This window comes from Nicotiana attenuata, unplaced genomic scaffold, assembly GCF_001879085.1.
Source record: "Nicotiana attenuata strain UT unplaced genomic scaffold, NIATTr2, whole genome shotgun sequence".
Lineage (NCBI taxonomy): Eukaryota > Viridiplantae > Streptophyta > Magnoliopsida > Solanales > Solanaceae > Nicotiana > Nicotiana attenuata.
In genome coordinates this window covers 72,227-85,706 of record NW_017671192.1, presented here as the reverse complement: position 1 = coordinate 85,706, position 13,480 = coordinate 72,227, and the positions used below count along the sequence as shown (strand labels likewise).

The 13,480-nt window shown below is 38.1% G+C and overlaps 2 protein-coding genes across 2 annotated transcripts; one reads left to right on the top strand and one right to left on the bottom strand.

Annotated features, from left to right (window-relative positions):
* Positions 1 to 221: 221 nt before the first annotated feature.
* Positions 222 to 12,818, bottom strand: LOC109206576 (aldehyde dehydrogenase 22A1). Its single transcript, XM_019369410.1, has 14 exons — positions 12,517 to 12,818; positions 12,321 to 12,364; positions 10,857 to 10,949; positions 10,150 to 10,277; positions 8,902 to 9,024; positions 8,622 to 8,775; positions 8,282 to 8,385; positions 8,127 to 8,205; positions 7,878 to 7,973; positions 7,574 to 7,711; positions 6,948 to 7,163; positions 6,659 to 6,850; positions 831 to 974; positions 222 to 759 (listed from the first exon to the last, which is right to left on the bottom strand). Exons 1-14 carry the CDS (start codon positions 12,626 to 12,628, stop codon positions 604 to 606), a joined length of 1,779 nt encoding a protein of 592 aa, XP_019224955.1. The 5' UTR covers positions 12,629 to 12,818; the 3' UTR covers positions 222 to 603.
* Positions 2,173 to 2,942, top strand: LOC109206577. Its single transcript, XM_019369411.1, has one exon. It carries the CDS (start codon positions 2,196 to 2,198, stop codon positions 2,922 to 2,924), a length of 729 nt encoding a protein of 242 aa, XP_019224956.1. The 5' UTR covers positions 2,173 to 2,195; the 3' UTR covers positions 2,925 to 2,942.
* Positions 12,819 to 13,480: the final 662 nt, after the last annotated feature.

Genomic DNA, 13,480 nt, shown 5'->3' with positions numbered 1-13,480 from the left:
TTGTATTTCAGATAAGTGATGTAGAAGAGACTATCTCATGCGCTTATTTATTTTGTGGATGAGGGATCTAGAGGAGATACTGCGTCTGTCAATGTAATTGAGTATTCAAAAGTCTTTGCCCTGCGCACTACTAAAGTATTGCTGCAAATAACACTCCTTGATGAGTACAGTGAACTATCATAGCTAAGGCCTGAGCATGAAAGTCCGAAATGTTTCTAATGTCACTAGGCAGAACCTTCTACTAAAATGGTGCAATTTTGAGAATAAGAAAGGTCATCAGAGGATACATATAGCCCGGCCATAGTCATGCACCATGGGATAGTGCCGATGAACTGTTTTAGCTTAAAGCACACTCAAAACTATTGTCCATTCATCTACTGTCCTTGCATTAACAATTTCACGAGTGTCAAAGCTGGACAGAAAAGTAATTCGAACTAATCTGAATAATCCCGACAAAAACCAAAATTGATTATCCAGTTAGTAAACCAAAGGTAAACGTGACGTAAGGGTTCAACCCTGAGAGCAATTGCAGGATGAGAGATCAAAGGAAACTGTTTGAGTGCTTGTTTTTAAGCTTCTCGCCGAAAAAGATGTGCAGTAGTTTTAGTCACTTCGCCTTCTATTGCTCGTGGGGGTGGTTTGCTCTGAAAGGAGTTTCAAAACATTCACCAATGCCCGTAGACGATCCCAGATGTTCAAACCATAAAGAGCCTCCACAAGAGATTCTTGAAACTCGAATCCATTCTCAGCAACAGGATACTGCAAAAAGATGGGGTAAATGACATGAAATGCATGAATGATAGAATGATTTTAGAAGATGTGGAACTCACCTGAATAGGCTTCGGTATCTTGGTTTTAATAAGAGGCCACCACCGGTCCTCCACAACTGATTTTACAAGACAACAAGCTCGCAATCCTTCAATACCAGCAAATCTTCCAAATCCGCTGTCTTTTACACCGCCAAATGGCAGGGACTGCATATCATTATTCAGAAGAAGGGTTGAGAAGGGGCGCAATATGAAAAGAAACATGAAAAAAGGGATGTCGGGAAGGGGGATGGCGTTAACCAAGTAAGCTGGGAGGTCCAAATATTTAAACCAAAGTCAGTTTTAAGGGATAAAGTTTGGGACTTTTGATGTAGTTGGCCTTTAGAAGAGGGAGATGTCAGGGTTAGACATGGTGAAGCTTCAGGACCGATGATGGGAGCAGAAAGGTCATGAGCCTCACTAATTGAGAATGGGGTTAAGTCATGAGGGGAAAGGTAGCTTTGGATTAGGTTATGCCATTAAGGGTTACTTTGGCAGTTGAAGAATGGGGGTAAGTCATGATGGAAAGGATCTTTTTGATCTCTTTTGATGTGAAGGTTAAGAAATAATAAGACCATGTGTTTATTGTTCTCTTTTAAGTTACAATATAACATCTTCTCTCGGCGCACGTTAACGTGGCCTAGCTAACGTGCGCTTGGAAGCCATGGGAGGGAGAGGAAGACCTAAGAAAAACCAGACGAAGATTCCAATCAACAACCAACGATCAACAGAAACGAGAAATGCTGTATTAGAACTGTTTGTGTCACCAAAAGGGATACGAATTGAAGAACCAGCTGGAAATTGCACTCCCAGGAGCATGCAGAGTGAGATGAGCAAGGAGGAAGTAGATCTATCACTTGATAAAGGCAAATCGAAGGAAATGGCTGTTACACCTGTAGCTGTGCAAGCTGTAGGTGGTGGATCTGGTAACGGGAAAGCTCAAACACAAGGAATAAAGTCGATCAAAAATGGAACAGTACCATGCAGCTCAAGTACTGTTGAAAGTGGAGGAAAAGGTGAGACAAGGAATGAACAGAGGAATCAGACCTGGGCAAATGTGGTGGTAGGTAACAAATTGGCCATGAAAGGTATGAATTTACAGTTCATAGCCCCGGTAGTTCAAAACGGTGAGAAAATAGCGAAATTAGAAACTGAAGATGTTGAACTAGAAACTGAGAAATGGAGATCTGCTATTGTCCTGTACGTGATTGGGGAAACGCCTACTATTGGAGCAATGGATAGATTTCTGAGCTCAGTGGGAAGTTCTCACCTAAGCCGCAGATCTATTACCATAATGAAGGATACTTTGTGATTAGATTTAGCAATTTGGAGGAAAGAGACCAGGTACTATTTTCTGGTCCTCACACAGTCAACAACAAGCCCATAATCATGAAAGCATGGTCAGAAGATTTTAATATACAAGATGAAGTTTTGAAAACTATTCCCTTATGGGTGAGATTCCCTAATCTACCTATCAATTGTTGGAGTATGAAAGCATTGAACAAGATAGGTAGCACATTGGGGAGTCCGGTGTATGCTGATGAATGCACTACTGGCTCAATTAGGATTTCCTATGCACGAATGCTAATTGAAATGGATATCACTAAGCCTCTACCTAGGTCTGTGAAGCTACAAGACCCTAAGGGGAGGATAATCCAGCAGGAAGTTACTTATGACTGGGAGCCAAAATACTGCACAAAGTGTCTGAAAATAGGGCATGATTGTGCTGAGATTAAAACAGCTCAACCACAAAGGATGATTCAGCAGAGGAAGGTGACAAAAGGTAAGCAAGTATGGCTTAGAACAGATAGAGATGGTGGAAATGAGAAGAAGGTGAATGAACAGCAGAAAATAAGTGAGACTACTCAGCAGTCAGAACCAGAATCAAAAGACAAAGATGCACAAAAAAAGGATGAGGGGTGGATAACAGTCCTAGGAAAATCAGCAGCTAGGGCAACTAAGGCTAAACAACCTGAGGAGCAGGAACTAGCTGGGAGCAATGGATTCCAAAGCTTGGCAAAGGACCAAATACATGATGAACCAGGTACAAGCAAAATGCAGATGAGGAGCTCAGAGGTGCAGGAACTGTATCATCATCCCTATTTTATACCGGTATGAGTGTGATAACATGGAATGTTAGGGGGTTGAATAAAACATACAAGCAAAAGGAAGTAAAGGAGTTTATAAAAGGGAATAATAAAACAGTTTATAGCATTAGTAGAGCACAGAGTAAAAGAGAACAAAACAAAAGAGGTGATCAAAAAGATTGCACCTGGATGGGAATGGGTATGGTGCAAGTCATAAGGGTAGAATATGGGTAATATGGGACCCTAGGATATATGCATTTGAATCAGTGGAAGTAGATGAACAATTGATACATGGTCAAATCAAAATCATCTCAAAAGCAGTCATGTTTGGTTTTTCAGCAATATATGGTCTACATACTATTAAAGACAGATTGATGTTATGGAGTAAGATGAGACAGATTCATAGCATTCAAAAAGGTCCTTGGCTAGCTATGGGGGACTATAATGCTGTTTTACATCCTCAAGATAGACAATATGGATCTGAGGTACAAGAGATGGAAATAAAAGACTTCAAGGAGTATATGAGGGACACGGGGATGAATGAATTACAATATGTGGGAAGGAGTTACACATGAACCAACAATCATACTTATAGTAGGATAGACAGGGGACTTGTGAATGTCACCTGGATGATGACTATGCCAAATGTGAAAGTACAGGTGCTAGAGCCAATGATATCTGACCACTCACCACTGAAGCTAGTGATTACTCAGGTACAAGGAAAGAAGAACAGGCCATTCAGATTCTTCAATTGCATTGCTGATCACCCACAATTCATGCAACAAATTGAGACAGCTTGGAAGGAAAGGAGTACAAAAGGGATAATGCAGACAGTATGGCATAATCTCAAAAGTGCAAAGGAGGTAATCAAAACAATAAATACACAGCACTATAAAGGGGTTGATGAAAGGATAAAGGAGAGTAGGAGGGAGTTACAGTTGGTGCAAGAGGAAATGAACCTTAGCCTACAGAATAAAGAACTGATTGAGAAAGAGAAAGCATTGAAGTGTGAATTAGAAAAATGGGCAAAGATTGAAGAGAGTATATACAAACAAAGATCCAGAGTACAATGGTTGAAACTAGGGGATTCAAATTCAGCCTATTTCTTTGCACAAATGAAGAACAAGAACCACTTGAATGGAATCCAAAGTCTAACAAATGATGTGGGAACTCAGCTTGTAATGGAGGATGATATAGAAGCAGAAATATTAGGGTACTACAAGAAGCTACTGGGATCCAGAGCTGGAAGTATTCCAGCTATCAACCCAAATGTCATGAAGCTGGGTGCAAAATTAAAAAGGGATCAGCAGATTCAGCTGATCAAGAAGCCAGTAACCAAGGAAGAAGTATGGGCAGCCCTGAAGGATATTAATGACCTAAAAGCTCCAGGTTATGATGGGTTTAATGCTGTGTTCTTTAAAAAAGCCTGGCAAATTGTAGGTGAGGATATAACACAGGCTGTATTGGAATTCTTTGAAACAACCCATATGTTCAAACCTGTTAATTGTACAGCAATCACTATAGTCCCTAAAGTCAGGAACCCTGTTAATGTTAAAGAATACAGGCCTATCTCATGCTGCACTGTATTATATAAAGTGATCTCCAAGGTATTAACTAAGAGGTTGCAAGGAGTTATGGATATACTAATTGACAACACACAGTCTGCATTTGTACCTGGTAGAGTAATTACTGATAACATTATCCTGAGCCATGAATTAGTGAAAAGGATATGGAAGGAAAGGGGTGTCACCTAGATGTATGATGAAATTGGATATGCAGAAAGCTTATGATTCAATTGAATGGTCCTTCATGGAACAGGTGCTGAACGCTTTGGCTTTCGCAGACCAATTTGTGAGGTGGATTATGGCATGTATGGAATCTATTACTTATAGAGTTATGATCAATGGAAATCCGACAAAGCCCTTTGAAGCCAAGAAGGGGTTGAGGCAAGGGGACCCAATGTCTCCATTCTTGTTTGTTCTGGCAATGGAATACCTAACAAGGAGCCTAAAGACACTGAATCAGATCCCAGACTTCAACTATCACCCCAAGTGTGCAAAGATGCAAATCTTGCAACTTGGTTTTGCTGATGATCTTTTATTGTTTTGCAGGGGAGATATAGGATCAGTTAAATTACTGTTCCATTGCTTTATGGAGTTCTCAAAAGCTTCTGGCCTGGTGATTAACAAAAACAAGAGTTCTATATTCTTTGGAGGGGTCTCACAAGCTGCACAAGAGGAAATCCTAGAATTTCTAGGAATTCAGAGAGGGGAACTGCCAGTAAGATACCCAGGTGCCCCACTAAGCTCAAAAAGGATAACCATAGTATAATGCCAGCCTCTAATTGATAAAATAGTGGGCAGAATAACTTCATGGATTGCCAAATTCCTATCCTATGCTGGAAGGATTCAACTGATAAAGAGTGTCTTGTTCTCTATCCAAACCTACTGGGCACAAAACTTTGTGCTCCCTAAAAAGATCACAAAGCTAATTGAAGCAATATGTAGAAGTTTCCTGTGGACAGGAGAAGGCAATATTTCAAAGAAGGCTCTATTGGCATGGGAGAAAGTTTGTCTGCCCAAGTCAGCTGGGGGATTTAACATTATGAACATAACCATCTGGAACAAAGCTGCCATATGTAAGCAATACTGGAATCTTTGCAAAGAAAAGAAGAAGTTGTGGATACAATGGATGCATAGTTACTATATCAAAGACAAGCACATATGGGAAATACAACTGAAACAAACATCTCGGATGGTGAGTAAGATCATGAAAGCAAAGAAGACATTTATGGAAGCAGGTTCCAGCTATGATGAAATCATGAAGATGAATAACTGTTCGATTAAAAACATATATCACAGACTGCAAGGAAGATTTGACAAAGTCAGCTGGAGAAGAGTTGTATGTCACAACACAGGATGCCCTAGGTGGACTTTTATACTAACTATGGCAGCACATGGCAAGTTATACACAAGAGATAGATTACAGAGCTGGGGAGTACGAGTGGATCAAGAATGTGTTCTGTGCAAGCAAGCAAATGAAACCATACAGCACCTGTTCTTTGAATGCTCTTATGCAAACACATTATGGAGCACACTGTTAACATGGCAAGGGATTAAAAGATCAGTAAATGGCGGGGATGAGGAACTAAGATGGGCTGAGTTGTGGACTAAGAGGAAAACAGCAGCAGCTGAGTTATATAAAATGGCACTAGCAGCAACAGTGTACTATGTTTGGCAAGAAAGGAATGCTCGAATTTTCCAAGCTAAGGCAAAAGAATGGGAGTTAACATGCAAGAAGATTATACAAGAGCTTCATTGTCGAAGTAGTAGGCATACTGAGAAAATCCTACATAGACTAGACTGGTACCCATTGTAATAGGTAGGAATGTGTAAATAATAGGAAACGGGATGGGATGAAGTAAAGGAAAGCAGGATAATATGTAAGGGTTCTGATTTACTTGTAAATATTTCCCTGGTAATGAAAAAGCTAATTACCAAAAAAAAAAAAAAAACTTTCAAGTAGGACAGTTAGACTTGAGCAGAGGGAACCTTGATATACATAAATAGTAATAATGGAGAAAAAATAATTACGGCAATCACCAATGGAGTTCTCATGCAGATGTCACAGGGTATTGTCTGAGGTTCACAAAATTATCGCTAGTTTGTAATCATACCTCAGTCATCTTGAAGCAAATAGTCACATATAAGTATGCCAAACTCTTGATAAAATGCCTCAAGAGTTTGATGCCTACACTTCAAGTACCTGACACATGTAACTTGATGCGAAGTCATTGATAGCAGCCACTCCACAATGTAATTGTGAAGCTATCTGCTTAGCACCGCGCTGACTGCCTGAAAATACAGCACAACCAAGTCCATATTTTGAATCATTTGCAAGCTGAACAACTTCTTCATCAGAGCTGAATTTCATTATTGGCAATATTGGTCCAAAAGCCTGCGAGCAATTAGCAATTTCCATATGGAGTTAACCAGACCACCTTTATCCCTGTAGTAAACTAAAACAAAAGAAAAAAATATCAAACTGATGATACCTCCTCCTGCATCAACTTCATGGTGTGATTTACGTTTACAATCACAGTAGGAGGGAAGTACTGATCAACAGCACCTTCGCCAATATTGCCTACACTTCCTCGAGCAACAATTTCAGCGCCTTTGTCTAGGGCATCATTTACCAGGTACTGGAGCTTTTCAGAATGCTCTTGCATGCATATGGCTCCCATGTCATACTTCCCAGATAGAGGAGGGCCCTACAATAATATTTTCAGTTTTTATTATATAATTATTTTAGAAAATCAGACTACATCAGCAAAATCACTAATATTAATGTAATTAACAAGAGAATAAGTAGTTTTATGCTTAGGCTTCAGGAAATTATTTTTTTGGAGAAAGGTAACAGTTAGGCTTCAGGAAATTATTATGTATTTATCTCTCAATTCTGGGCAAACTCATACTTATAACGCTCACAATTAGCAGCATACTGGAAACTGAACAAGGATGAAAATGATATATTGGGAGCTGAACATTCAGATAAGATCAGTAAGCCATCTAACTAAGAAGTCAAACAACCATTATATGCAAAATGCTATGTCTCATGAAGAATAAAGATCTTATAATGCATCGAGTTGAAAATGAGGCAAAAAGGAGAAAAGATACATACAGCAGTAACCGATTTCACAATTTTAACTACTTCAGCAACAAAAGAAGAGTAAATGTCCTTGTGAACATAAAAACGTTCTGCACCAGCACAATTCTGCCCACTTGATTGGAGAGCTGCTCTGGCTGCAACTTGTGCAACCTGCATTAAGTTTGATTATTTCTTTAAAGGCTCATGAAATAAAGGTATAGTTGAATGATCTTCTTTCTTTAACTTCTCGTAGAGATATTTGAATGATCTTATCATAGTGGAAAGTAATCAAATGTACTTTATCCCCAAAAAGAAAGCAGACTGGAAAAATTTATACATGTGGCACATCGACATCTTCACAGACAATAAATGCATCTTTTCCACCAAGCTCAAGGGTAACTGGTATCAGTGTATCCGCAGCAGTTCGCATAATCTGCAGAACACGAAGTCAGAACATTAGGATTTATAAAGCAGAAAAAAGAAAAATAAAAAGAAAGGTTAATCGAAGGTATCGAGAACATGAAAAGGGAATTTAAGTTGCTCCACATTAGATATGAAAAGATAAACCCTATTCAGGGTGACTTACCTTTTTGCCCACACCAGGTGATCCAACAAATATCATTTTGTCGACAGAGGATACTAGTGCTTCTCCAGTTTCAGCAAAGCTGGCAAGGAAAATTTGATAAAATGTACGCCAAATGAACCCAGAGCAAAGATGATAAATGCTCTATAAATGCATACCCTGTTATAACTTCTACCAAGTTCTCAGGAGCTCCGACTGCAGCAAGAGCAGTTTGAATGATTCGCAGATAGAAACACCCAGACCAACTGGCATGTTCTGAGACCTAAGGTAACAACGAGGGGATCTCGTCAAAATCAAAACCACTGCTTTTTAGCATTTTTGTTCTGAGAGGTTGTATATTTTGCAGTTTTAATTGTATGTACATATTTAAAGTTCAAGATGTGACAACTACATTTAAGCATGCTCATCTCAAATATTTTCCAAGTGCATACCATGTTGCTAAAGTTCTATCCATGAGCAAACAGGAAGCGTAGATAGTTGGAAAGGAAAAAAGAAGACCTTTATCACAATGCTGTTCCCTGAGAAGACTGCAGCCAACATTGGATTAAAGATATTGTGAAATGGGTAATTCCACGAAACAATAGCACCAACAACACCAAGAGGATAAAATTCCACTTTTGCAGTCTTGTGAAGCATTGATCTCCCACATGAACTGCAAACCACAACATCTAATCATAAATTTCTTCGCCCTTCTAGGTATCAAGGGCTGAAGCCATGTAAGTAATGGATCCACTATTTTAAAGAAATGCAAGTAAGAGAAACCATTTGCATGACATACCGGTATTCAGGCTTTAGCCACTTTTCACCCTCTGAAAGAAGCCAATGTATCTTTTCACATGTAGTCATTATTTCTCCCAAGGAGGCATCTACCATTGTTTTTCCAGTATCACGTGAAGAGATACTAGCAAAAGTTGTTCAAAGAAATAATCCGACAAGGTAAATAAAAATAGGAAGATACATAGTAGTTTAGCTTAAAGAAGAGGCAATTTATATGCAACTAACTCTTAGACTAAAAGCTAAAACTATAGGTTGTCATATGCGAGAGAAAGAGAAATTGGATAATGATAGGTTTTCATAATCATGAGATTCATCTGTTGTTATATTTTTATGACCAATAAATCCCGAGGGCCGGTGGCACATGGTTTGAAACTCTATCGATAATGGGCCCTCCCCTCTACCCTTCTCCACTTAAATACCATGCTTTTGTCTGCAGCATTATTCGAGCATGTGACATGTGCTAACCTATGCATCACATTCTGAGCTCTTACCATTAGACCAAAGCCCTGGGGGCGAGATTCTTCTACAGATCTTTTATTTGTCTATCTTTGATATTTCAATAGTTATATTTAGTATTATTGGACAGAAAACTTTGAATGCAACCAAACACTTGGAATAATGTCACTGGCATAAAGTTATGATCTCTAGGCAATAGTTTTTTTTTTTTTTTTTGGATAAATTGGGCAATAGTTTAATAGATTTCTGCACTTATCTCCTCTTCAATTTCGTAGTGTATGATTGTGAAACGAAATTATGTTCAATGGAACACTGCTCATGTCTCCAAGCACTTTCTATCTGGACCACCACAAGAATTGTCTCAACTACGGGTCTCTCCTGAAACACTTTACTGTGTACACCATGTTAGTGTATAAATCAATAACTGATAATATTTGATTTGGAGGTCCACCAATATTTGATCACTAATTGTACCTCACATCCATGAAAACTGACATATGCATCAACATGGACTTCAGCATATAGAGTCTTCCAACATCACTAACTCTTCTAAATTCTTTGATCCGTAAAATGATGTCCCAAAAAGAAAGAATCCAGTCTAATTCCCTAAGTTTTTGCTCGAATATTGTCGGTTTAAGAGTTTACTGCTCCTATACAGATGATGTTGAAGAAACATAGACAACAATTACCTTAAGCATTTCAGTATCTTTCATCATGCACCTTGAACATATTTAAAAGTGTCAATATTGTTGGTAGTGTCAAACAGCAGTTTTACATGGTAAGTGGTCCTTACTTGCATATAAGGTCTTGATGTTCAATAATATACTTTAGAAGTATACGCAGAAACAGGCGTCTTTGCTTGAAGCTACTCTTTGCCCATATCTTCTGAGCTTTCCTTGCATGTGCAACCCGCTCCTTAACCTGAGCATAATTTAATTTGTTAATTGCATTTGGCTTGCATGTAAAGAGGTGTTTATCTACAAAAGACTGTCGATGCTGGTTTTAGGGGTGAAGAACAAGGAAATTAATACGATTCCAGATATGAGGTGGAAAAAGCTAAGGCAAACCGCAAACCACGGGGAACCTCCACCACTTTAACTATGATAAGGCCTACACTGGTGAAAAAGTGTGCCAAATATGGATTATTAATTCTGACGCTAATCTTAGCACCCCTGTTTGGTTTATTTGTAAGAACAAACCTATAATCTTGAAGTTCATGTATGAGTTTATGATCACATAAAGGTTCTTACAATAATAAGTAATAACTGGCAGGAAAAGAGAACCGGTTAGCTGATTGCTTAATCAAATTCCAATAATATGACTCAGTATTTTTATGCAAACCTTCATGCAAAAATACTACATACATTTTGAGAAAGTACAGAGATTCTAGATACTGAACCATGTAAAAAAGGATGGAGGAAAAAGGGGAAGTTAGTTTAGTGCATGACACAAGATATTGACATTTAGAATAGAGGTACACAACTAGTACATAAATCTGACCTCATCAGGTTTCAGCGCTGGTAAAAAACCCAGGTACTTCATTGTTGCAGGTTCATAGCACTGAACTTTGTCCGTATGCCTTCTCGAGGGAATCTAAATGAGCAAAATTCGTCATGGAAAGATAGAAGTGTCACATTCTTTTTCTTTGTGGAATGAACCATATAAAGTTCCACAAAAGGTAAGAGGGCAAAGTTCTTACAACACAGACATGCACACCACATTAAAACTCAAACTGTGTCATCTGAGTAGTTCTCCTAAAGATAAATGCCTTCTTGATAGTGTAAATGAGTTGGAAGCGCTAAGACCTAAGTGCTACTCTCAGTAAGATGTCAAGCTGTAAATTACATAAAACCCATATTCCCTGTGTGTTCGCTAAGACAGAAATATTTTACCAATAATTTTCAATGTTCAGTTATCTTGAATTTTTGAAAATGGTTGTGGAATAAACTTATTTCCATCGAAAGAAGAAAATAGACTTCAGAAACTTACTGACGGAGATCATTTTCTTTCACAAAATATCCCCATTCTGCTACATATCTTTTGCTTCAACCAACATTCAGGTTTTTTTGACAACCATTACAAAAATACCACAAAAATACGATCATCACATTCTTTTTTTTTTTTTTTTAAAGGTGATGTTTTGGCCAACTTGCGCACACCTAGGTTAATTCATTAGATACTTTCTATTTCTCACCGGTACATGTACCGTGTAACTCAGGCTACCAAGCTTAAGCAGATAAGAATAATTCGTCTACTATAGCTTATGTTGGGACTTTAATCTTGCTTCCCAAGGTTGTCCCGACCGTTAGACTTCCACCTTGGGGAAATTCAATCCCCATACTCTATCCACCACCTTGTATGATATTATGATTATAATATACCAATTGAACATTGTAAAGTGTTATAGAAAATGATTTCTAATGTCAATGCGAAACACTTTCCACAGAATACTTTTCAGGAAACGGCTTTACATTCTACCAAACACACTTCCAAATTCAAATTGTTTTCTGCAATACAGTAAAATATCTATCACTACTGCCTCCTCAACTAACCACATTTCAACCAAATCACACCATGAAAAATATTTCAAACAACATAAAAAGGGAAAAAAATGAAGCAAAACACAATTCGACACTATCTACTACTACTATTATTATTATTAGTATTTGACGGTGGAGTCCAGCCAGCTGGCGCACCTCAACTATTTGAAAGGGTACATGCTACCTTCCACCGGCACAGGTACCGGGTAGAACTCTTCCTGCCAAGGCTTAGATGAGAAAGAAATCACCTAGTGCTTTTTGCCTTCCCATCTGCCTGAGCTTTGATGGGTAGAGTTACCTGGTAATTGTGCTGGTGGGATGTACCCGGTGGAATAGTTCGACACTATCAATAACTCGAATCAACATAAAGTAAATGTACCAAAATTCAACACTAAAGCAAAAAAGCATTTCATTCATTACTTACATAAATGAAGCTATTCTCTTTCGTGTGATTCCCATCGTCCAACACTACAACACCAAAAATATCATTAAAACCAACACATTAATACATGTAGAAAAAAAAGAAAAAAATCAACACTACAGCTGAAGCTGATCAATAATTAGTAATTCGAAAGTAGTGAAAAATGCAAAATACGACGACGTTTTGTTCGTAGGCTTACCGTCGGAAGTGTCGACGTCAATGGAAGGGACATTGGAAGGAATGAGCATCAACAGTAACTTACAGATCGCGAATGCGAATACGATTACAATCAGCGCCCACCAGAACGCCATGGAAGTTTCGAGAAAACTCTAGAAGCTTCGGAGAGGGAAATGGCCAAATCGAGAAGAACGTTAGGGTTTTACGCTACTCTTTAGAAGGAATATTTGAAATGAATCTCCATAGCCACAAAGAACAAAAAGTTTCAGGTCCTCGTTGACGTCGCTTTCAGTATTTATTATTACTGTTTAGTTCACTAATTATTAGTCACTGCTAGTTTTACAGCTTCTAAGTAATTAAGGGATCCTTTGGTAGGAGGTATTAGAAAAAATAATATAAGCATTAGCTCTATGCATTATTAGTACCTTATTTGGTACTCCCTTCGTTCTAGTTTATGTGAACCTATTTATTTTTTGATCCGTTCCAAAAATAATGACCCCTTTTTTGGAAGCAATTTAGCTTAAACTTTCAATTTTACCTTAATGAGAAGCTTTTATAACCACACAAATACTCTGGACCCCTTTTTGACTTGTTTAGGACCACAAATTCAAAAAGTCTTTATTTTTTCTTAAACTCCGTGCCCAGTCAAACATGTTCACATAAATTGGAACGGAGGAAGTATATTTTTTTAACTTGGGTTAGTTATAGGTTATACTTGGTATTATCCTATGTATAAGTAATGTATAGAAAACCATTCCAAGGCTATTAGGGGTCGTTTGGTAGGAGGTATTAGAAGAAATAATGCAAACATTAGCTCTTTGCATTACTAATACTTTGTTTGGTACATTTTTTTAACATATGTATAACTAATACTATATTATACTTGGTATCATACTATGTATAAGTAATGCATAGAAAACCATGACATTAGTAATGCAAGAGTTTTTAATACTTGCATAAAAAACAAATCCCCCCCCCCCCCCCCC

Coding starts and splice junctions, on each gene's coding strand:
- LOC109206576 (XM_019369410.1), bottom strand. CDS start 12,628: ATGGCGTTCTGGTGGGCGCTGATTGTAATCGTATTCGCATTCGCGATC. Junction 7,712..7,877: donor AAGATGTCGATGTGCCACAT/GTATAAATTTTT, acceptor AACTTAATGCAG/GTTGCACAAGTTGCAGCCAG. Junction 975..6,658: donor CATCAAGTTACATGTGTCAG/GTACTTGAAGTG, acceptor AATGATATGCAG/TCCCTGCCATTTGGCGGTGT.
- LOC109206577 (XM_019369411.1), top strand. CDS start 2,196: ATGAAAGCATGGTCAGAAGATTTTAATATACAAGATGAAGTTTTGAAA.